Below are 25,279 nucleotides of genomic sequence, written 5' to 3' on the forward strand. Positions count from 1 at the left end.
TAAGAAAACTAGGTACAAACAAATATCAAAGGCAATAGCTGTGCTTTAAGTTATATTGCTGTTTGGTGTTTTGAGATTTATTTGTGACAGAATAAATAGTTCCTGAGTAAAGCTTTAGGAAGAATGCAGTAAGTTTAAAGGAGAAGGAAAATTGGCCAACTGAAGAAGGCTCCAGCTGACATTTACCTCTGCTGGCCCAAAGAATCTGAAGAGATCTCTTGACTTTTATAGACTTGGAGAGGTCTCACAGTTCTGACTGGGAGAAATCAGCTGTCTCCTACAGTCATGTTTGTTATTCTGAGCGTGAGCCAAAGCCCAGTGAAGTTTTATCTCCGACTTCAATGGGCTTTGAGTCAGACCCCCTGTGCCTTCCCTACAGTTAGTGAAACTATCCAGCCTGATCATAATTCAGGCACTTGCTAGTGACATGAGGGGACTTCACTGAGCATATTCACAGTTCCTCATGGAGCTGTTTAGAGGTAACTTCTTCCCAAAACGGATGACATTTGTGAGCCAGGGAAGCAGGTTAAAAGGAGATCATAGTTATTCTGAAAAATCAGTATAGCAGAGTGAAAAGCTTTATCAGTGAAAATCCACACCCCTGAGTGATGCAGTTATACCGACCTACCTCCCACTGGAGCCAGCGCTATGTCTACAGGAGTGCTTCTCGGGGAGGTGGTGTACCTACGTCAGTGGGAGAAGCTCGCTTGTTGACATAGGTAGTGGCTTCACTAAGCACTATAGTGGCATAGCTGCACTTGTAAGTGTAGACAAGCCCTAAGTTTTGGCAGTTTTCCTCACTGTTTCCCTCCTTCCATTTAGATAATCCTTCCTTTATTCATCTTCCTTTTGCTTGTTTTCTCCATTCCTCGCCCCCAACATAACTAACAGTTGAAAAGTGCAGCTGGGCTTTGGACATCCCTTAATGCACAAAAAAATCAGAAGCTACCTGCAGTAGCTAGTGGTAGCTTTTCCATGATTGTCTCCTGCTCTCCCATATTGTGTGGGCATTAAAGGAACAGTGCGAGTAAAAACACTGAGGAGGGACAGGGGAGGATATATTTAAAAAAAAAAAAAGCCCTCATGAACCTCACCTGCTCTCAGGAAAAAAAAGGCTGCTATAACAATTGTGCTTAAATTTATATAACCTAGGCAATGAGGGAATATCAAAGTCTTTAGCTGGCAGATCTGCAGACACAGTGTAATCAGGTCCTGTGACAGGAGTGTGGGGAATAGAGAAGGACTTGCTGCTAAGTGGACCACTGGGGGCCCAAGAGAGGAAGGAAGCAACCTCCCCAAAACCTGGGGAAAATGTTCTTGTGGGTTTACATCAATATGGTTCATGTACACAGTACACAATATGCACTTATGCCCTCTCCTCCCCCAGCTTTTGCTGCCACTCCAGCAGATTTGCAGCAAGTTTGCCAAAGTTAATGCTTATTGCAAAAATGTGATCCTCTAGTAACAAACTTGAGTTTTAGCCACAGTGCGCCTGCAACCGTCCTGTGAGGATGTGTTCCATGTTTAAATGCAAGCAATAGCTTTTGCATTTTTTATTACATAAAATCCGTATGAAAAAGCTGGAAGGTCAAGAGAACTCCCGGGAGGGAGGGGTTTCTTAGTAAGTGCTGGCAGTGTTTTTTTATCCACCATCCTTAAGACATGACCATTCAACTGAACAGACCTGCAAGGAGAGAGGTTGTTGGGTTAGTTATGCGTTGTGTGCACCACCTAACAAAGCTCACTTGGTGGGACTGGAAGAAAGAAGGAAAGCGCTGACATTAAGGCAGATTTATGTTGCTTTAAGGTAATTAAACCACTTCCACCCCCATCCGTACAGACTTACAAGTGTACAGGATACTGGCAGCATGTCTACTAGATCTATTAAGCTGCCTGCAAACTACATGTATTTATGTACATGATATATACACACACACACATTTATGTAGGGTAACTTTAAGGAAAACAGAAAAGTACAAGTTTTTTTGTTGTTAAACTGTTCACAATCACAAGTTGTGTGGTGAATGTTCTTTGAAAAGCACAGATAAGCTTCTGGTTCTCTTGAAACTATTAATACACCACTGACACCCAAAGAGGTGCACTCAGACCAGATGATCACAGTGGTCCCTTCTGATCTTAGAATCTAAGGCTGCAGATCCTTACCATTTTTATGTGCTAGCAATATTAATAGTAGGTGTTAAACACAGAAGGCCTGGTTCTAATCTTAATAAAACCAGTGTAAATTAAGAGTAACTCCACTGAAATCACTGCAGTTACACCTGGGTTCAAAACCGCTCTGAGATTAGAATCAAGCCCAAAATACTGAACCTGGATACAGGCAGCCTTTTGATCAATACGTTTTTGTGATGTTCTATCGCTCCCATGTTCCATATTAAATGAAGAAACAGAACATCAATAATAGTCATTACATGTCTGCAGAGCTACCATATCAATAACGTTTATAAACAGTGCCTGGTTTTAGGAGACCAAATGTTATAAGTAAGCACTTACAAAACACTAAATCATCAAAGTAATTAGTTTTATCCTAAAAATTGAAAATAGAGACCTGTTTTTATAGCTCACCTACATGATAGTGAGGGTACAATTTACAATAAAAGAAAATGGATTCTCACCTGGAAAGTATGTGCTGGTCCCCATGAGGTAATAAAAGGTATTCATCTATATGCTTATTAGATAAGTTATGGGGCAACTGCACGTGTTTGGCGACATTATAGAGGTTTAAAAGAAACAGAGTAACATCCCCTTCTTTGTACTTTGGGCTGAAAGGGAAGAGAAAGGCACATTAACAATCACATATTAAAAATAAATGGTAGTATTTGAAAGGAGCTGTATTCACAATTGGGCAGATCACGTTCCCTCCTCACCAGAACAATTGTGGTTCCTCTGCTCAGGGAGAGCATGAATGGCGAAACTCCATGTGTGTGTCTGTGCCCCCAGTGCACCAAGAGCGATGAACTGCTCACAACATCCCAGAATACAGGGAGACACGGGATGGGCTGCTGGATCTGCAGCCATGTCTGCCCCACCAGCCCCAGTGCCTTAGCCACTAAGGGAGCAACATGGATGGCAAGGAGACGAGGTACAAGGCTGCACCTGCAAGTACACTGCTCTCATTTCCTTAGAATTAGTTCTATGGCGGGTAAGACGACTCCTTCCAGAGCCCCTCACAAGAGGCAGGATATTGGACTGGATGGACCCAATAGTGGTATTTTTTGTAGTACAGTAGCACCCAAAAGAACCAGCTGAGATAAGGACCCCATTGTGCTAGGCACTGTACACACACAGTGAGAAGCAGTCCCTTCCCCAGCGAGTTAGACCAAAGGGGTAGGGGCAGAAAAAAGAAATATCCCTATTTTACAGATGGGGAACTGAGGCACAGTGAAATGTGGTGACTTCCCAAAGTCACACAGGATGTCTGAAGCAGAGCAAAGAATAAAACTCAGATTTCCTGAGTCCCAGCCCAGGGCTTTAACCACACCACCATCTATACCTTCTCATATAATTCACTGTAGCAATTCCTATGGAGCTAGTTGTTGAAAGTTCCATAAGAGACTCCTGAATGTTTTTCTAGAATTCCCCTCCCCATTCACTGTGTAATTGCAGATCAATTGCGGGGCCTGATCCAAAGCCCCATTTAGCCTGTCAGAATGTTTCCATTCGTTACAATGGGCTATTGTGCATTAAGGCCTCTGTTTTCACTGTGTTCAGTTGTTCCTGGTTGTTGTGTTTAAATGCTTACTTGTGGTCATTCGTGCAATGAAGGTACACTCGAAGCTTCTTCGGATCTGCTCCCTTCAGGCCAACTTTCAGTACCTTGGTGCCAACCAGTTTTTTGTACAGCAGAGAAAGCCAATAATCCTGTGTTGCATATAAAACAAAACATGTTTCCATATGGCAAACAAGGTATTTTAGATAAGAGGGAAATTACACTCAGGACACTAGACTACAATATCACCATGCTCTGTGTCAGGGGTATCCAAAATGTTACCCTAACAAGGTCCCAATGATAACTAGCCAGAAGCTTGAGGGCCACATCCAATATGCAGGTACCAGGGCAGGCTGCAGCCTCTCATTTTTAATACCTAAGTGCAGACTCCTGAAACCACTAGATCCACCATCCAATGATGGATATTGAGCCACGCTGGGCTCGCAGTCTCCAGTGGCTGCACCTCCCACCCTCCATTAAATTGCAGAACTTGGCAAGCCATGTAAGTCACATACACGGTATGTTCTGATTGTACATTCACTCTGCTGCCACCATCAAGTTGTTAGGAGTGTGAATACTCTCATATGCAGATGATCTATAATGACTACAAACCCAGTAACTGCATCTGCTAGTGCAGCTTAGAGCTAACGCAGTATATGGTGAGGGACTTTTTGGTTTAATTAAGAGAGTCCCTTTTCTGCTATCTTGGTGCTTTTCCTTTTATGTTCTCTTTTGCAATGTCTTTCATATCAAATTTGTTCAAATTCACAACAAACAAAGAAAAATCCTGTTATCGATTTGCTGAGTGTAGAAGGTACAGTTAGAGCTATTTTGCTCTCCTCTCTTCATAGGTTGATAATAGGAGTCCTTCAAGTGGGAGATGCAGGTCTTGATCCTGCACAATGGTAAGCACCTTCTGCAGAGTGTTGAACGCCCTAACCTTCAACTGAAATCAACAAGAGTTGAGCTGCCCTCAGTACTTCACGGGGATGGACCCTCAATTAGCTCTAACTGTGCCTGGTTTGAACAGCTCTTTTCCAATAAAGCAGTTTTATAAATATCAGGAGATTGAGTCTGAACTCATACAACTGAGAGAGTTAGGAGTAACTCCACTGAAGTCACTGTAATTATCCTAATGCAAAAATGCTGTGAGATCAGCATCAGGGATTCATGTCTTTAAATTGCTGCACTGTTACTTTTTCTAACTTGGTTTGTTTTTTTAAGAGGAGATAGCGAACACTGCAACTCGCTTTCTGCTAAATTAGCTCTGTAGTTCTAACGCCAGGGAAAACTTGGACTTTAGAAAAGCTTGGTAGATATGGCTTGGAAAACACATGGGGAAAAGACAAGTTCCATTTTAGCAGACTCGTTTCTTTCCCTATAACCATATGTATAAGGACCATATGAAGGCTGACTGGTTCCAAAATAAGCCTGTTAAATTTCCTCTGGGTCATGAAAGATATTTGCCCTGCAGAACTAAGGCTGCTGTATAGAAAAAGATCTAAATTTTCAGATGAGTGATTCACCAGCAAACCCAGAGAACTGGCTTTATTTACAATCATATACATTTCCCACTATCTACTCTAGATTACTTCTATTTTAGATTAAGGAAAACAAGAACGACAAATACTAACTCTTAAATCCCCCCACAGCCCTGCCCCCTGGGGACATCTTACAATGAGCAGGATACATAAGACAACATCATAGTTACATACACCAGTTTCCATTATAAGCCATTTTTTCACGAATTTATAGCAGCCACAACTTGGAAGCAGATCAAGTGTGGGGAAGGTAGGAAAGAAGGATGGGAACTGTTACTCTTCCCCATATCCCTGTATAATCGCAATTAGCACTAATAAGAGTTCTACACTCATAGAAAGAGAGTAGAACCTTTATAGTTAATCCAAATAAATCTGGATCCCTATGTTATAAGGAAATGAATAAGTGTATTGGTTTCTGTTGCTTTTTTATCTCGATGATTCTGACTAACAGCTTTGTTCTTAAAAATAACATTCTTATGCTATTAGCTCATAACATAAATAAGTTGAAACATCTCAAATCATTAACATTTGAAAATCATTTACCACTCATTAGAGAAACCCCCAAACCAAAGCATGGACTCCTCAGAAGACTTGGGAAAGTTTGTATCTAGATCAGAACATTGTGGCTAAGCTCCGTCTCTGCTGCTCAAGCACATAATTTTCCCCCTATTTTTCTTTAGCTATTGCTTTCTTAGACTGCACGTGACCCATATTCAGAACTTAATTGATTTTAGATACATGGATACTGTGAGAGAATGTAACCCTTTGATCGCACCTACACGCTCGTGTAATAATTTTTGTACAAGGCATGTCTTGTATGGTGTCATTTGAAAACTCATGATTTGCTGGTCAGTAAAGTTATAAGAATTCCTTCTATGATGTTATTAACACATGTTCCAAACCCCACAACCCTGCCCAAACAGAGCTTGGCAAACAGATCTGTCCTAAACAAAGGAAGGTGTGCGCTGCTTAATTTGCATTTAAATAGTAAACAGAGTCATCAGGCAGGAAGGGAAACAAAGGAAGCTCAAAAAGGTGAGAAAAAAAGCCAGCATAGAACATCCTTCCACACTGACTTTTCGTCTCCCATGCTCAGCTGGGAATGTTTGTCAAGAGAGGGACTGAAACTATAAAAAGGAGGGACAAACACCCCAAGGCACCCCTCTCTCTTTCCCTGCTTATCGCATTCACTGTACCTGAATGGACAAAGGAAGTAATCGTTGGACTCCGGGGGAGGGTTCCCATCCCACAGTTTGGTCAGTAAGACTGCGGTAAGCATGTGGTGAGAAACGTTGATATAGTTTGTTAAATTAGGTGTTAGTCTTATCTTTATTTTTCTTGTAACCATTTCTGTCTTTTATACCTTATTGTACGCACTTAAAATTTCTCTCTTTGTAGTTAATAAACTTGTTTTATTGGTTTATCTAATCCAGTGTGTTTAAATTGAAGTGGCTGGGTAACTCCATTTGGGGTGACAAGTTGCGTGCATATTATTCTCTTAAAGGAACAACCAACTTAATATAATTTGTACTGTCGAGGAGAGGGCTGGGCAGTGCAGGACATACATTTCCGAGGGGAAATCTGGGACTAGGGATGTGTTGGGATCACCCTACAGTATAACCAAGGCTAGTGAGAGCCAAACTGTAACCCAAGTGTGGCAGGCAGGCTGCAGTTACATACGGACATTCAGGGTGTGGCTTGCATGCTGGAAGGCTTGTTGTGAGCGGCCCAGGTGGGAGCTACTTCAGCAAGGCATCGTAAGGCACCCAAGGCTGCAGGGCAGGGGTGACACACGTGCTCATTAGTCTAGATTATACCCTGGTATGTCACAGGCATGTATATGTGAGTCTCTTTAGGGAGGCAAAAATAGCTGGCATCTCTCTCCACATCAGGTTTAACCAGAATACAAAGAGATACAATATGTATGATTATTATTAAGGCAATGCTATTGCATACGCACAGGCAAAGGTTCAAAATTTGCATCCACCAGGTGATAGGTTCCTGCTCCATAGAACACTTGTCGCATCACCACATCAATACCCATTCTGGCTGACAGTCCTAATTTATCCAACCACCTGCCAGAGAACAGGAGACAAAAAAAGAAAAAAAAACAGTAATGCAAACGTCGCCAAAATAAACAGGGAAAAAACTGCTCATCTAAACTACGTTACATGCCATCTCAGCTGCCTTGTATATGAAACAAGAATTAAAATCAAATGATAATACTAAGCACAAAAACCCCATGAAACTAAATCAAAATACAGAAATGGCAGGAGCGACTCTGAAAATCCATTTCACATTCCATCTGACTAGCTGTCTGAGTCTACAGTGCTGTTTCCTTAAACTCTCGTCACCATCTTCGTCTTGAGTAAAGGAGACGAAAAGGCCCAGCATGTGATTGTGTCCTGAACAGAAGCAATAAGTTTCAGATGGAGCCTCACATGAAGAGGTCATCTTGTGCTCTAGCTTTTGACTTTCATTTGTAAAAATAATTCTCTAGATTTTTTGGTTGCTAAAACATGAACCAGAGGTGAACCAATGCAGTTATGTCTGCCTGAGTCTGCAGACTGACTGAAATTAACTTCTGAGAAAAGCGTTAACACTGTCCTTTCATTTCAATGAAGCGTTAACGTTGAAATCCAGTGGCAACAATTTAAACATCTGTGTGGTGAGTTATTTCACTGTCGTCCAAAAGAAAGAAATACAGACAAACATATGTTGAAGATCTGCTCTGTCAGTCGCATCTTATTTTGGCATCACAAGTGGAGTGTGCGCCAGCTATGCATGAAACTAGGGACAATACCAGAACTTTTTTCCCTAGTATGATCGGTGTTAGTATGCTGAGACCTGTAGTTTCGCTGAGCCACACCTCCAAACTTACACATGAACCATTGACCCTATAGAATGCTACGATGGTTGTATTGCGGTCTATAGGCCACTCTTATTTTGGCCACCCTTTCTATACAGTGTTAAAAGTCAAGCAAACATTCTCCTGGCCAGTACTTAACATGAAAGACCATGTTTTTGGCTAGATCCCTCACACAGGGAATGTTTTGGGATCAATGTTCTCTGTTCCTGGGGACTAACGGCATGAGAGTGACCACCTCATGTCTGCATGCAGAAGTGTTATGGGGCTCCGAAGAAAGCCAGTCCTACTCAGACAGGGGAATGTTGCTGACATGCTGGGCATTTAATGGTGGTCATTTAACTGGAGGAGTTCCTGAAAAACCCAGAGCCCTACAGAAAAAAAGAGTAACTTTAAAGACATGCTGTTCTACTTACATAAAACCGGCAACATATGTATCAGACAGTCTGGGAGCTCCACCTCCATAGGCTGAACTTGTTTCTCCTAGCCACACCTTTTTACCAGGTACAGTTTCATCAACAATCTAGAGAATGTTGTGTCATTAGGATAAAGAGAGGAAAGTACGTACATATATGGATCTGCCTAAATAAATAGTCACAAATTATGCGCTTTAGAACAGATCTCTAGAGAGATCATACAACTTTCAGAGCCTCCTAATATGACTATATTTAATGAGGCAAGGCTCCATAAGAGTTCTGATGAAAAGGAGTAGGGGAAAGAAAAAAAAATTTTTTTTTTAAACTCACATATATTAAAGAATAGATTCCCAAATCTAAATGAATCAGGACCAGACTCTGCAACCCTTACACATAGTATCTTACTGTGTAAGTTGTCCTGTTGAAATCAGCAGGAGTACTCTGGGAATAAGATACTACTTAGTGTGAGTAAGGAGGCAGAATCTAGCCATACATTTCATCTCTGGGGCTATGATGGCATGAACAAATAACTATCAATTCATTTTCATGGTTTATAATACGTTAAACCTTCTGCTTAGTAGATACCAAGGCCTCACATTAAAATATCTTCCTTGAGATCAAAGGTTGTTAGCACTGACGATATTTGTTATATTATTTACAATGAGTACAGCATCTAAATATTGAGATTCTTTAGATGTATTGCTAGCCAACAATTTCTATTCTGGTTCTTATATGCCCATCATCATGGTAGCTGAGTGCACAGACAATTTAACATAACATTGTACCTGAAGAACATCTTTTACTTTTGTAATAAAGGTATCCAGCACTTCCGGGCTCAAGAAATCCTCTCTGGTAGCGATTCGTCCATTTACGTAGTAACTGAAAGGTTAAGAGACATCCCAACCAAGCAAAACTAAATGACGCAGCCAATGTTACAAAACATGATTTAAAGAACTTTGTTCCCTGATATAGTTATTCATCCCACTGCTGTCTTTTCTTACAGATTTAACATCAATATTTTGCCTCTGCTATTCTTACACATGATTTCAAGCAGGGATAACCTCAGCCAGTAAAAACCCGCTTTGCCTACTCTTGCCTGGGCACATATGCGAGTTGCTGGCCACCATCGACTAAATCAGTATAAATCATAAAATTGTGAACAGCCCAACTTTTAAAAATCAAGATCCCACATCATTAAATGTTTACTGATAAATAGACATGTGTGGGACCTTTATTGCTCCTTTATGATGTATAACAGTGGTTTTCAACCTTTTTTCATTCACAGACCCCTAAACATTTTTTAATGGAGCTGCGGACCCCTTTGGAAATCTTAGACATAGTCTGTAGACCCCCAGGGATCCACAGGCCACAGGTTGAAAACCACTGATGTACAAAGATAAACAGAAAAAATACTGAGGCTGTTATTTACATTAGGTCTGTCATGTTCCAACTTCCCACTTTTAGCTGGAGGACTTTGGTGGTAACATCCCAAAAGGCTACAGCTTTCCCTGTCATCAGTTGAAGGGGGCGAGGGATGTTAAGTCAGACTTGTCTTATGGGTTGGGAAAAATCAACATCTCAGGTTTCAACCTGTTATGGTGTTACCATTTCAGTCCTCCCCAAAATTGCTACGGCCATCCACCCACAAAAGATAGTCAAAGCCTGATTGTAATGGAGAATCAGAAAATAAAGTATATCTGTGTGCAAGTGGAGGGAGTGGAATAGAAAGAACTTTGAGATTTCCTTTATACATTTATATGGACACGCTTTTCTTCTTGCTTTGTGGTTCACCTTTGGAAGTACATGTAAAAAACCACATAACTCTGTCCCCTACTTCACTTAGCTGCCAATCCTGAGTTCATCTTTACTGTGTTTGACCTGAAAAAGCTGACATCAAAACCAGCTGGAAGCGTGAAAAGTGCTATAAGTGTTTTGAGGACATCACTGCTACAGGGAAACAGAAACTCAAGATTTGGACAGTAAAGAAATTGATTTTTAACCTGAGATCACAAAACTAACACTGCCTTTCTTACAAATGGCTTCTCCCCATTCACACAGAACCTGAATGTCGAGACCTAAAATATTCCAGCAACACTCCCAACTGTAGATGAATTCTGTATCAAAATCACTTTTCTACATTAGTTGCTGGCTCTATTATTAAGGCAGACTTGCTGCATATAGTGAAATATTATTTGTCTATCTAATTAGCTTAGTGGGTTCATTTATGTAGAGTTGTATTAATTAGTTTCTTTATTTTACAAACCTTAATCAAAAAGTTTTTTTTTAAATTCTTTTAATTACATTTTAAAAATACATTACAGCTGTATAATATTACGTGATAATGACCTGGGATCTTGAACAATATAGATCCAAAGTCAGGAAAGCATCTCTATTCAGGAAAGCACTTAAGCATGTGTTTAAGTCCCATTGGTGACAAAAAGATCTAAGAACATGCTTAAGGTTATGCACATTCTTAAGTGCTTTCCTAAATTAGGGTCCTATTTTGTAAAGCTTTGCCCATATGTCAACACTTAAAAACAACATCACTAGAACACATACATGGGAACTGGCAATTTAGATAACATTTCTATGATTTACACACTGGGTTGGGTCCCAATCAGAGGCATGTTGTCAAACATGAATGGGAATTTAAGCGTGCAGCTGAAGCTGTATTAATGGTAATTGCATGGGTAATTCTCAGAGTGGAAAAAGTTAGTCTTTAACCTGAAGGGGTTTTGTTTACACTAAACTTGAACAGGCAGAAGGAACGAAGAAAAAATGCAGAATGTAAAGCACCAACCCATGTTGCCAAAGGCTCCTGGTACCATCCCTATTTACACACTACACTGGCGGCATTAGTTTGAGCTCTTGGTGATGGTTTCTGGAATGTTCTCTAGACTAGTTTCTCTCTGAGTGGGCTGAATTCTCAGTCGCACTCACACAGCGCCACTGACTATAATGAGGCAAACTGGTGCAACAGAGAATATGGTTCAGTTCCAGCACAGATCTCCTACCTACCGGGATGTTTAAAATGGCTGATGTGCTCCTTTTGTGGCAAGCCAATTTGACCTGGTCACTGTCTCTAATGAGCTATTGTGTGTGATAGTCTCTGAGAGAACTCAACCCCCAAGCCTCTCCAGAGCCTCAGCAACAACTGGACAGGAGCATCCTTCAGCACCCCAGGGGACTCAAACCCATAGGCCCCAACAGTATTGACATGGGCCTTATCCTCAGGGATATGACTCTCCCCCTTCCTCTCTCTTTCAGACTTATTGTCTCTACTAGCCAAAGCCTGTGCGGCAGCTGGATCATGCTTCCACTTGGGCAACAGATAAACTTCCTTGAATTGCAAATGGTGTTTTTGCAACAAACAGCGTCCATCTCTAACACTCCTCTCTCAATTGTTAAGTTATCTGCATAATTAGTTAACCTGTGGCAATACTTTCATTTCTGACATGGCTGTTTCATCTGGGACAGTTCCTTGTGCTGTTTAGAGTGAACTATTAGCTAGAAAGTGCAAATTACTAATCAGTTTAAGACTTTCTCCTTCTCCTTTACGCCAACCAAGCCTCTCTCACGTCCCAGTAGGAAAGTCTATTTGGTTACAAGTTCTGTAGCATTTGTGGAGTTTTGAAATAACCTGGGCTGCTGCTCAATCTGCATATGTCAGAGGCTGTGCCTGTCCAAATGCTACATATGCAAAAGCCCACCGGACCTTGTCTGTTGGAACAACACCCTTTCCTGGTCAGAAAAACTGCTTAACTCCTTGCATTGCTTTGAAAAAAAATGTACCTGCTTGGACTTTGTGGCTCCATCTTAACACGATGGAAGTCTCTCTTTTGTGATCATTGCTCACATAGGCTTAGTAATCACACGGAGCCCTGTACACAGCCACAGGAAGTAGACTCTTGGCTATCCTTACATTATAAAATGCTCAGGAATGCCACTACATCTTTCCACCTTTACTGGAGCTGCATAGCCACTGATCGTCAGTGATATGAGGACCTGGAAAGGATGGTAAAACTGGTGCGCCATGAGGCCTCTTAGATAATCCTAACATTTTAAAAATCTCTTCTCTTGATATATACTGTTTATTCAGATCAGGGAAAGGAGAGGTAAAATCATGGGGGAAACTCCGTGCATGGCATTGGAGGAGTCCTGGGATACATCAGCATGGCGGGAAGGAGAAGAAATAGACTGGCATTTTGGAAAGACACACAAAACTTCCATGCAGGAATTGTCAAAAGTCTGGTACCATACAGAATCCTCATCAACACCTAACAAGCAAACCTTATAAAAAATAAGAAAAAAAGTCACAATCTGTGTTTACAAATGCTGCCAATTAAATCCTTCACTGATATTTTAGCACTAATAATTCACCTCCAACTACGTGCCACCCTCCCTTTTCAAACGCAAAGCCAAGAGACTTGCAGAATAACATCGTTGCAATAAGCTGTATTGCGGAATCATTTTGAAATATGAGAACCTTTAGATTAGTCACTCTTTAAGGTCTGATCCTGAAAAACCTGCTTACTACCATGATAACCCCCCATGTTCATTTGGGTTCCAAGGTAGGGCCCTACATGATTTCTTTTCTTGTTCTTTTTATTAAAAGTAGGATATTGTTAACTCGGGGTTAGTGTAACATCATGCTGCCAGGTGAGTCACTGGCAGTGGGGACTGAACCTGGGTCTTTTGTTTCTAGGAGCTTGTGGCTCTACTGCATGAGTTAAGAGCCCACTTTGTATGCAAATTCATCCACCTCTCTCTGTGGCCTACCCACCATTCGACCGGGACAGAGTTCCACAGCGAGTGGTTGTGTGTGTGAACAGCTGTTTCAACTGATGTTTTTCTACTTTCGCCATCACGGTATTTAAAATCAATAATGTTTCACAAAAATCTGTATCTATTAATACTATAGCAACCAAATAAATACTTAATACTTACTGATGCCAGGTAACAGAATCAATTACTTTCCCTCCTGATTTCAGGAAGCTGTCAACAAACGAAAAAAACCTCCATTATTTTGTGGGGCTATGAGCACAAAACAGAGTTGCAGAAAACTAATCCTACCTCTGAGTGATCTTGAGCAAGTCACACAACCTTTCTGAGCTTCAGTTTACCTCATCTATAAAATGGGGTTAGCAGCATTTACCTACACCAGTGGACTGTTGAGGGTTATTTAATGTTTGTGTAATACTTTGAGATTCTCACATGCAAGACACTAGTTAAAACTTTTATTTAAACAGGATTTAGTGACTACAGCAGAAATGGATTTGGGGCTTTTTGACTGGTATCAGAAGATGTATAAAACCCTAAAGCACAAGCTTTCCATTATATCAAATGCTGCAATCTCACTGATGCTTCATGTGTTTTAGACAAACTAACCTAAATTTAAAAAATATTCATAATACCCTGCCCTACCTTCCTCCTTCCCTTGAGTTTGTTTCTAAAATTTGTTGTATGTATTATACTCAATTTATGCCACTTATTTCTGGTAATATTTTACAGTACACTAGATGGACTGAAAAATATTTTGCAAAAATAATGAATAATAAATCAGGAAGAGACTGACACAGCATGTGTTATTAAACCATTGCTGAAAGGTGGGGACTCACTTTTCTGGTGCTGACTGAAAAGTGTGTGGGTTAGTGAGTTTCTGTCACCCTTTAGGGCCAGAGCTTCTGCCATAAATCAGAGTAGCTCCATTTACATCAGTAGAACTGAACCAATTTACACCAGCTGGGATTTAGCTCTTACTCTCTGGCAATGCAGTTCTGATTTTAATCAGACTCCGATAGGCAGACAGTTGTTGGCTCTAGTTTTCCACAAAACTAAAACAGAATTAGTTCTCAATCAAATCTAATGTTTCAGTATCCCAACACCTTAGGCATGGTCCAACTATGGAATCATCCGATCCCTTAAATTCTCAGTCCTGTCTCCCATACACATCTGCATTCTACGCTCAGAGTACTGCCTGCGATGGCAGGTTTCTGCTTTGTTACCTCTTCAGCAACTTCTGAGTGTTTTTCCGTGGTTGACCAACATCGGGGCCATAAAGTTTTGAATTCTTGTAAGTGCTGTAGTTTCGCAGAAGGTGATACAGGTGAATAAAGTCTTGCCCTAGTTGGGAACCATCAATATAGATGCCAGACTTCTTCCTGAAACTGTTTGGCTCTGAAAGAAACAAACATACACACGGACTGTTCCTCAGTAGCGTTCCAGCACAAACACATGACTCATTCAAAATGTGCACAGCAGTAATAACCAACCAACTTACAGAAAGTTAACTATACAGTTGGGCAGTAAATAAGCTATGAAACAAGAGACGGGAGAGACTACTACCACGCCCTCCCAGGAAAGGATTGTTCCATATAGTATGTTTTCCAGACCTCTATCCAAATTAGTTTGAATAAGTAACAATGATGATATTCTGCACCTCTGTAGCTGCCAAAGCACTTTACAAACAGTGAATTGATTTAAAACAATTCAAGGGATAGGTCTTCCACTGCTTCTCTGAGCATGATTAAGATCTCACCCTTTCCCCCATAAAACACGCCCTCATTTGGATTTTTAACAAACAGAGCCGTTCCTGAGAATTTTTTTCATTGTAGAAATTAATGGCCATTGCCATGTGGTAGTAAATATTTCCGGTCTTACCTTGCTCTCTCCCATTTCCTGGCCTGCTACGCTTCTCTTCTCAGCCCCAGAGAACCTCCCCACATCTTCTGTTATTAGAGACTTCTTTTGCTGTGTACCACTACTTGTCTCCCTCTTGTCACCTGAATCCAGAATCTCTTCTCCTGTTCCTTCCTAGTATAGCCTACTGCTAACCAACTCATTCCCAAACCCGGTATACAAATGCTCTTTCCCACTACTGCATTACCAGAAATCCCCTCCCACTGAGCCAATGCCCCCTGGTCGCTGTTGCCGACACCCTGCTTTTCCTGACCCCAGCACAGCAAATTAGAGGGAGCATTCCCCCATTGTAGCTCTCTAATGGATTGCAGTTATTGATGTTCAGAATAAGAACATCTAAGAGCTGCCATCCTGGGTCAGACCAATGGTCTATCTAGCTCAGTATCCTGTCTCCAACAGTGGCCAGTACCATCATGGATCTATATGGCTCCGACTGCCACAAAGTGTTACCTGGATATCCCAAAATTGAGATTCATCCCATCTCTAGTTGTGGAATAATCTGACAACAATAAAGACGGAATTTTAATAGATCAGTTCACAAAACAGTGAGAGAGTCAGGCACAAAAATCTGTCATTGTTTGACAGGGTTTCTGCAGCCAAGAGTTTTCTGCAATTTTGCAGCCGTGGAATGTACAAAATACTGTGGCCCCTTTTTGATCCAAGCAGCTACTCAGGGTTCAGGGTCCTGGGGATGTTCCAGTTGTGAGCAGAAATTGGTGAGTGGGGTATTTTCTTTGATGCAATCTTGTTTATTTACAAGGAACATACAAAGTCCTGCTTCTCCGAATGCAGGAGGAACCAATAACAAAAGGAGTAGTGTCTTAGCTTACAGCCCCAGGGCTCTTTACCCAACAGACTCAAAAGCCCTCTCTCTAGCTTTCGCCAGGGTCACACTGTGCTCACCGGCTACCGCTTGGTTTTCTTGCTTTTTGCCTCTGCCTCCCTCTCTGTTCTGTCCCCAGTTTCTGTGAATTCTCCCTTCTCTCAAAACACACTCCCCTACCCAAATACTCAGCAAAAGCACTCAGGTCTGGTCTACACTACAGAGTTAGGTCGACCCAAGACATCTTATGTTGACCTAACTATGGAAGCGTCTACACTTAAATTTTGCTCCTGCCGACGTAACTGCCCCACTACGCCAACTTCACTCTATCTCCATGAGCGGCATACAGTCAAGGTCAATGTAGTTAGGTCGACGCAGTGTCAGTGTAGACACTGCATTGCTTATGTCAAATGTTACTGTCTTTCAGGAGTCATTGAAAAATGCCCCACACTGACAGTACAATCGCTACAAGTGCTCCTGGTGAGGACGTGCACCTCTGACACAAGGAGCAAAGCACAGACACCCACAAGCAATGTAATTACTGCAGCAACTGTATGCCAATGTAAGCTAGGTTGACTTAATTTTGTAGTGTAGACATGGCCTCAGTCCAAACTCCCAGGCAGGTTCACAACCTCTTTGAGTCTCAGTGATTAACTCTTCCTTGTGTTAAATGTCGGGTGAGCTCACATCAAATCTCAGAGATTTGTGATCGATGTAGTCACCAGTACCTCTCAGCATAACAATATCTACTATGGCTACCCTAACACTAACACACACACACCACCTCTCACGCTCTGCACTTACCATTCCCAAGTTCCCAAGACATGTTGTAATGTTGGGAAGCACAATAATCCAAGAGCAACTGAGCATTTGAACTATCCCACTGCAAGCCACCTTTTCGAAGTAAGGCATTAAGGCCAAAGATCAGATCCAGCTTTGAACACTTTGCAAAGCTATACAGAATGTCCACCGTACTTTCTGTAAGAAGAAAGGAGGGGGGGGAATGAATTATTTTCTTCAAAGTTCTGAAGTGCCAATTGACTTAGAACAAATATACAGCCTACTCATTGTGGTGATCATTCGTTTTATTAGTGCTGAAGATGTATGTAGCATGTACAGCCCCACTGATTTTACAATCTCAAGGCCTTATCCTGTAAGATGCTGAGCATCCTCTCAACTCCCATTGCAACTGACAAAATATTAAATCAGAAAACAGACACTAGTGGTAACATTTTCAGTCACACCTCAGTGGCAAACTTTCAGATTTGTTGTAGCCACGTTGGTCCCTGGATACTAGAGAGACAAGGTGGGTGAGGTAATACCTTTTATTGAACCACCTCTGCTGGTGAGAGAGAGAAACTTTCAAGTTCACGTAGCACTCCAGACCTGAAGGAGAGCTCTGTGTGACTCGAGACTTTGTCTCTCTCACCAACAGAAGTTGGTCCAATAAAAGGTATTACCTCACCCACCTTGTCTATTTAAACTTTCAAAGGCATTTAGGAGCCCAACGGTAAAGTCTCTTTTGAAAATGGGACTTGTGCGCTTTTGAAAATTGTGAACTCAAATAGGTTTGCAACCTCCCAGTTGCAAGTCAGAGCACAAGAGTGACCTTCCAGTTAACAGGTATTGTCACAAACATCTTACTTGTAATGGTGGTGTTTTTGTATTTTTTCCGGTACTGTTCCTTAAGGAGTAGCTTCTCCTGGATAGGCCACTGAGATAGTAGTAGCTCCTCCACAGCAGTAGGAATAGATCTTACTCCACAAATACCTGTAGGCCAAAAAAACCCACATGTCATAATAATAAACTTTTCATAGTATTGTGCTTAGGTTACAATAAATGGAGGATTGTATCCCACATACGTTTGTACAGAGCTGCTCATTCATGCATTTCTGTAGGCTGAATCCTCCTGCTGAGTTCAATACATTAAACATTAGCAAGGAGAATGACTGGATTGATATTTCCACCTTCTAAAACCAAATAAAGCCAGGTGTCTTTTCAACATCTAAAAATATTTAGCATTTACAGTGACGGCACTCACCGTGTTTCTCCTGGTTTTAAGATTTTTGCCCATTCTAACAAAAGTATTCCCATTACAGGACAGCACTTAAATATGTGCAAAGCACATCTTTTCTTTAAGACATTTAGAGTGGGGACTGACTGACTGTGTTGGAATATGGTGAGTTTGGATTATGGGTGGCTATAATTTGGTAGATTGTTTAGTTATTACTGGAGGCAGTTCTCTGAGTTATCATGCTAATGTCTTTAAATCTTGTATGCAAAGCAACTAGACAGACAATGTACCATTTGAATAAAGAACCACAGTGCAGGAAGATGACAAGATCAGCAGCTCTCATTGTACAAAACAGGAAAAACCCATTTCCTGGTTGAGGCAGTGAGAACTGCTGATCTCATTACAAGAGTGGTGAGAAAAAGGTCTTGGCAGAAGTTCTGGAAATGTTAAGTTTGTTCTTCAGGCAATATTTAAAAAAAAAAGACTGAACCCATAAACCACACACCAACTCTGTCGGACAGTAAACTGAGGAGGATGTACGTTCATAAGCACCGCAAGAGAGCAGGACAAAGTACAGGAAATATTTCAGTTTAACACCACCCACTAGTACCATTGTACAGATTGCTTTGTCAAGGCTTTTCATCAGTGAACTCAATTTTAGAAGGGTATAAATTCTCAGTGAAATTTAAAACTTGGCATATGCATGCCATCTGTCTAGAAGCAAAGTGTGGAATTTTTTTTTTAAAAACCTATCCACACTATTTAAATATAAGGGTGGGATTTTCTAGAGCTTTCAGTGTTATCCTTACTCTGCTCCCCTTAAAGTTAGTGGGAGTAAACCATGGAACATCTAGTGAGTCACTGCCCCCTAAGATCCTTCTCCAGAGGGACAACCTTGGTTCATTTCATGTCACTGGAAGCTGACAGAGTGGATGACAAACCTGGACACTGATCTTTAAAGTTGCTTTTCAAGTTGCCCTAAGAAAGAAGAAAACCATTGTCTTCAATGAGAGTGGAAATAAGCCAAAACTGAGTGCTTTTGCAAATCCTCCGCAAGAAGGTAAAGTGGAATAATCTCCTCTCTTCTACCTAATTATTTTTGTCAGTTAGCGCTTTATTTTTAGGATGTAGCTGCAATTTCCCAGCTCCTGTTGGTGAAAGCAGAGGCTGGGAACGCTGTTCTGATGACATCATATGGAACAGCAACCCAGTAGAAAGGTGGATTTCCCAATTGTTAGGTGGGGATTCTGCCTGTAAAGTGACCGGTTTTCCACCCTGCATCTCAATTGTTGGTTTTTGTACTCTGGTACCAGTCAGAACGTGCTAGGCTCTGATCACACAAACAGGCCCCGCCAGAGCTCATAATGTAAAGAAACCCAAGGAGCCAGCTGATGGGGCCAGGGAGACCGGCAGACTGTGAAGTACTGGGGCAGTGGTAAGAGAAGAGACAGAACAGAATGGAAGGGGTAGGAGGGAAGATGCTTCTAAAGACCCATGCAGAGAAGAATCTTCTAAACAGCCCTTGGCCACTAAGTTGGAGGCTTCACTTAGTGGTGCCTCTAGGGCAGGCTCCACTCATCTGTGCCGTCCTCTCCCAGCAGCTAGTCCTCCAGGACATGGGACATGCCTATCAACCTCAGGCGAGTCTACTGACATGTAAGCATGGAGTGGAATGCTTTGCCCTGTATTTTCTGTATCTGCAGCATACTTTAAAGCACATTTTAATTAATTTAAATCAAAGACATGTTCATGGTTAACATGTTGCCATCTGTTTTACCTTGATTCACCTGTGGTTCCCAAAAGTCTCTCTCGTCTAAAGTTGAATCCTTCTTTGGATCAAAGATCAGGAAGTCGGTTCTGGTGCCACCAAATCTCAAGAAGCCTGGAGACAAACCTCTTGCTAAGGTGCGCAGTTTGGGAGAGCTGGGGAAGGGAGTATGGAGAAATGGAACAAACATTTTCATCACAGTCAAGCACACCGTAATTAGTTGTAGAGATGGGTCTGAACATCAGAAACATTCAGATCCAGATGCAAATTTTGCAAAATGTGGCCTCAGGGGGTGTGGGGATTGCAGGAATTCCCCTCCCTTTCCTCTCTTTATACCTCTCCTTAACCATGTCACTCTTTGCCTCCTATTACACCCAGGGGCTGAGTGTGTTACCTCCAGCACTCTCAGATCCATACTTCAGTCCCCTGCATCATATAGTAGGGCTGCCACTAGATCATAGGATTGGCAGATTTCTGACTAAGTCATCAATGATTTTGTAGGTCAGGCAGCTGCTCTCCAGGGAAAGTCCTCACTTCTGATGAAAATGGTCAATGATACAACTGGGAGTATCCTTTGCAAATGAAGGATTTTTTCTATTTTGTTGTGGTTTTCCCCACCTTCCCTCTCCAAAAATTCCAACAATTGGAAGTGATGACAGAGCTTTAATGTCATGTTTGAATGCTGGGGGGAATATATGTACCCATATTTCATTTCTTCTGCCCCGGCGTCTCTCTTTCTGAAATAAGGAAACATTGCAACCAGCAGTTTGGAGTACACCAGGGCCTTACCTACATAAGAAAGTTGCACTGGTTTAACTTAAAATTGGTTTTAAATTTTGATTCCTAATTGACCTAAGCAACACTGAAGCCAGTGACTCTTAAACCAAAAACAGAGTCCACACAGGGGCTAACATCAATTTAACTTAGATTAAAAAAACCTATTTAAATTAAACTGGTCTACACAGAGAGATTGCCCAAGTTCTCAGCTGGAGTTACGTGAAGGGAACATGCTCCGTGAGCCCAGCCACTGCAAAGGAAAAGACAAGACTGCTCCTCTTCAGTCTGACCTTGCGGCAGAGACAACAATGTTCTACTTCACCGATGCTATCTCTGTTATGGAACAACTGAGCAGGAGATTATCAGCCGCCAATTACTTCCTCTTTGTGGCAGAGCCTGAATCATGAACTCTGATAGACATTTTTCATTCCACTTTCACTTTGCTGTTGAATGTCAGAGAGGTTAGAAGTGCACTAGGCAGGTTGAAGATACCTTCCCCCTCCACCCCCCCCGCCCCCACTTGCTGCTGGGTGCATTTTCAGTAGAAAAAGGGTGACTGCATGAGCAACTGGCTCCCGGCCAGGGGTGGGCAAACTACGGCCCACGGGCCTGATCCGACCCGCCAACTGTTTTAAGCCAGCCCTCGAGCTCCCTCTGGGGAGCAGGGTCTGGGGCTTGCCCCGCTCCGGCGCTCCAGCTGGGGAGCAGGGTCAGGGGCTGCTCCACGTGGCTCCCAGAAGCAGCAGCATGGTCTCCCCTCCGGCTCCTACGTGGAGGGGCAGCAGGGCCGTCCTTACCCATACGCAAGCTACGCAGCTGTGTGCTCCAGCAGCCAGCCCGATCCCCCGGCTGGCTGAGCCGGCCAGGAAAGCTGCCCCCGCTCCCGCCCACTCCATCCCTTCCCCATAGCCCCCGCCCCTGCTCTGCCCCACCTCTTCCCACCCCTGCTCCATCCCAGCCCCACCCCCACTCCACCCCTTCCCCTGAGCTACGTCCTGGGGGACTGCCGCAAGGTCAGGCATGCCCTGCACTCACTGGGCAGTGGGAAGTGGAGCGACCAGGCCCCAGCCTGCTCCATTGGCTCCTAGCCATGCCACCGGTGAGTGCTGGGGGCAGTTCCCCCTGCCCCCCAAGTCCCAAGGCTAGGAGCCAGGGGAGCAGAGTGGGCTGGGGCCGGGTGACTCCACCTCCTGCTGCCCCGTGAGTGTGGGGTTGGGCTCACCCTGCACTCACCAGGTGGCAGGAAGTGGAGCGACCCGGCCCCAACCCATTCTGCTGGCTCGTGCTGGGGGGCAGACCCCCCCAGAGGCCTGAGGACACCACCCTCTGCAGAGGCCTGGGGCCAGCCTCCCCCCCGCAGAGGGGCTGCGTGGGGCACCACAATGTCTAGGGATGGCCCTTAGGGGCATCCAGGGGTCTCCGCTCTGCACCCTGTCCCCGCCCCAAGCACTGCCCCCACAGCTCCCATTGGCCAGGAACTGCAGCCAAAGGGAGGCTGCAGAGGCGGTGCCTGTAGACGGGGCAGCGTGCAGAGCTGCCTGGACACGGCTCTGTGTAGGAGCTGGAGTGGGGACATGCCCGCTGCTTCCAGAAGCTGCTTGAGGTAAATTCTGCCCGGAGCCTGCACCCCTGAGCCTCCCCCATGCCCCAACCCCCTGCCCCAGCCCTGATCCTGCCCTCCAAACCCCTCGATCCCAACCTAGAGCACCCTCTGGCACCCCAAACCCCTCAGCCCCACCCCATAGCCCACACCCCCAGCTGAAGTCTGCACCCCCTTCCCACATCCCAAACCCCTGCCCCAGCCCTGATCCCCTCCCACCCTCCAAACCCCTCAGTCCTAGCCCAGAGCACCCTCCTATGCCCAAACTCCTCATCTCCAGCCCCACCCCAGAGTCCTCACCCCCTCCTGCACCCCAACCCTAATTTCATGAGCGTTCATGGCCCGCCATACAATTTCCATACCCAGATGTGCCCCTTGGGCCAAAAAGTTTGCCCACCCCTGCTCCAGGCTCTTATTCCCAGAGCTCAGGCAGTGGAAGAGAAGGGCAGATTTTCTTTGTGGCTAGCTAGAAGGAAGACTCCCACATGATGGGAGACCATCTCCAGTAGCCAAGCAACAAGAGGGATCCCAAAAAATGGCAAGGCCCAAGCAGAGAGAGAAGAAAGTGTTTAACAAGTCAAACATTAACACATTAATCCTCAACACCCCTGTGAGATGAAGGTAAAACTGAGACCTGGCAAAGGAAAATGCAACGGAAGGTCCAGGAAAAAAGAAAAGAAAAGAAAGAGTGGGGCAGGGTGAGGGGAGAGAAAGGGAAACACAGGAATGGGGACTAAGAGTAAGGGAATGTAGAGAACAGAAGCAAGACAAGCAGGATGAAAGCAGCTGCAGGAAAGAGGAAGTCAAAAGATGAGGAAAGAGATAGAAAACAGCTGGTAAAAAAGAAAAATTGTGGACACAGGAGAAGTAAAAGTGGGGGGGGGAAAGACATGGAGAATCAAAACAGAAGGAAACAGGAGAGAGGAAAAACTCTGGTGAAGATTAAACATGGGTTGGTTTCTTTGGTGTATTTCCTTAGAAGGGCTGCGGCTGAGGGAGGACTGCATTTTCCAGCAGGTGCAGATTCAGCCTCAGGCAGTGACAGAGCCTCCTCCACTTGTTTCACTCCACTTTAAGCAAAAGACAGAAGTGGGAGGAGAGTTCAAAGCTGCACCGGGATTGGGAGATCAGCTCACTTCATGACCCTGCTCGGTGGAGGAGCTAGAAGGCTGTGAGTTCAGGAGCCTCCGCTTCCTCTGTGTTGTGGTGTTTGGCCCCCAGCTGACCCTTGGTAGCTGTGCTGCTCTCCTCTCCTCGGATTACACCTGTGCTCCTGTCACTGCGCCTCAGCCCTACCTTTTTCTCCACTCCGTTCTCCTGCTCTTTTAAATTCAGTTTTAAAAAATCCTGTGGATTTTGTGCTGCTGAAAGCTGTTGCAGTTACAGCCCTGCAGAACAAAGCACCTTGTTTATCCTCAAACCAAGTACAGCCTGGGCAACTCTCCTGTGAACTCCCTCCACCCTCCGTTCCTGCCAATGGATATGTCTACACAGCAACAATACACCCATGACTGGCCCGTGTCAGCTGACTCAGGCTCATGGGGCTCAGGCTGGGAGGCTATAAAACTGCAGGGTAGAGGTCCTGGCCCAGAAGACCCCATAAGCATCTTGGTATAAAGAGCGGAGCCTGAACTGACATAGGGCCTCGTCCTTTTTCATTCAGCAAGTGGACAGGCTCTCCTGTCCCAGGGTACCCCAAGCCTTGCGGAAGGGTTGGAAAGACTGGAGGCTAGGAGGGCTCCACAGGTGACCTCTGCTAAGCTTTTAGCGGGTGGGTAGGAACCTCTGTTGTTTTTGACCTGTTTCCTCTGGCATGTTATTACATCAGGAATAAAGGCGCTTGCTCAGAGGGAGCTGGGCGGTAGCTGGTGACCGCTGGCACCCCGCTGTGCCTAGCCCTGGGAGAGAAAGCACAGCCCAGGCACTGGCCATGGGGCAGACTGGGGCTACCACTGGGTAAGGCAGGGAGCTGGGCAGCCTGTCAGTGCCTGGCCGCAGAGAGCAGGGCAGGGTCCCTGGACACCTGCCTGGGAGGGACTCCCTGGCGGGGGGGGGGGGGCAGGATTTGGGAGGCTGTTTGGCCCCGGGGGTGGGGGTGGGGGTGGGGGGACGGACTCTAGCCACCCTCTGACTTCCCCGGGCTGGCGGCTGCAGAAGCGGAGGGTCACAGCCCCCCCGCTGGCCCCGTCTTTTAACGGAGGGGGGAGGCAGCCGCGGGGTGACCCCAGGGCGGGCCGGTCACTTACCCCAGGATGGGGATGAACCTGGGGTCCGCGGCCAGGCTGGCATCGATGGTGAGGGAGAGGAAAGCCGGGCTCACCTCCCGCGCCGGCTCGCCGCGCAGCTCGGCGCTCAGCACCGCCACCGCGGAGCCCGCCGCCGCCGCCGCCTCGCGGGCCAGCAGCGGCAGCCCGAGCAGCAGCAGCAGCCCGAGCAGCATCCTCGCCCCGCCGGCTCCTGGCTCCAGCTGCTGCTGCCTCCGCCGCAGCTCGCAGCTCCCAGCTCCCAGCCCGCGGGGCAGCCCCCAGCCCTCCCACTAGCGGCCGGGCGGAGCCGGGCCGAGCCCAGCCCGAGCCCGAGCCCTGCCCCTGCCGGGGGAAGGCTGGGCAGGGCAGGGCAGGGCAGGGCCGGGCCGGGCCGGGAGCCCCACGTGGCGCTCCCTGGCCGCGCTCTGCCCCGTCCCCCCGGCAGCAGCAGCACTCGTGGCATAAGCAGCTCTCTGCCCCCCGGGCCCGCCCGCACAGGTGCGTTGCAAACGGGATCGATCTCTGGAGCTGTTCGGACCCTGCCCGCCAGTACCACTGTGCGTAGCCCCCATGCCCCGAGCGCTGCCCTTTGGAAGCCAGGCCTCGTCCCAGCCTTCAGCTCACAAGGAAGTTCCTGGGCCAGAGACCTTTTGAAATAAGCCGTAGTTCGCACCTGCACCTGCCCTGCAGGAATTCAACCCTTCTTGGAGCAAAGGCAGGAAATCGGCAGGCCTCGGGCACAAGCCTTCGCATGTTCCTAGTCAGCAACAGAGCAAGACCCAGCAGAGCAAACTAACAGACG

The 25,279-nt window shown here is 44.9% G+C and overlaps 1 protein-coding gene across 2 annotated transcripts; it reads right to left on the bottom strand.

Annotated features, from left to right (window-relative positions):
- Positions 1-545: 545 nt before the first annotated feature.
- Positions 546-25,279, bottom strand: HPSE (heparanase). Of its 2 annotated transcripts, none has more exons than XM_039540765.1 (12): positions 25,151-25,279; positions 19,864-20,009; positions 17,717-17,842; positions 16,877-17,050; positions 14,556-14,727; positions 13,498-13,545; positions 9,336-9,429; positions 8,551-8,657; positions 7,229-7,343; positions 3,761-3,879; positions 2,634-2,780; positions 546-1,684 (listed from the first exon to the last, which is right to left on the bottom strand). In XM_039540765.1, the coding sequence occupies exons 1-12, from the start codon at positions 25,228-25,230 to the stop codon at positions 1,525-1,527; spliced, it is 1,488 nt and encodes a 495-aa protein (XP_039396699.1). In that variant the 5' UTR covers positions 25,231-25,279; the 3' UTR covers positions 546-1,524. The 2 variants fall into 2 exon arrangements, with proteins under 2 accessions (XP_039396699.1, XP_039396698.1); XM_039540764.1 differs by lacking the exon at positions 25,151-25,279 and adding an exon at positions 24,478-24,673.

The sequence above is a fragment of the Mauremys reevesii genome, linkage group 5 (assembly GCF_016161935.1).
Source record: "Mauremys reevesii isolate NIE-2019 linkage group 5, ASM1616193v1, whole genome shotgun sequence".
NCBI classification, from domain to species: domain Eukaryota; kingdom Metazoa; phylum Chordata; order Testudines; family Geoemydidae; genus Mauremys; species Mauremys reevesii.

Bases quoted from the DNA above. Each gene is read 5' to 3' on its own strand.
- HPSE (XM_039540764.1), bottom strand. From the start codon at position 24,671: ATGCTGCTCGGGCTGCTGCTGCTGCTCGGGCTGCCGCTGCTGGCCCGC. The intron at 20,010-24,477 runs GTAAGTGACCGG...TCCCTTCCCCAG, and splicing joins AGGTTCATCCCCATCCTGGG to CTCTCCCAAACTGCGCACCT. The intron at 17,843-19,863 runs GTAAAACAGATG...TTTGGCCTACAG, and splicing joins GGAACCACAGGTGAATCAAG to GTATTTGTGGAGTAAGATCT.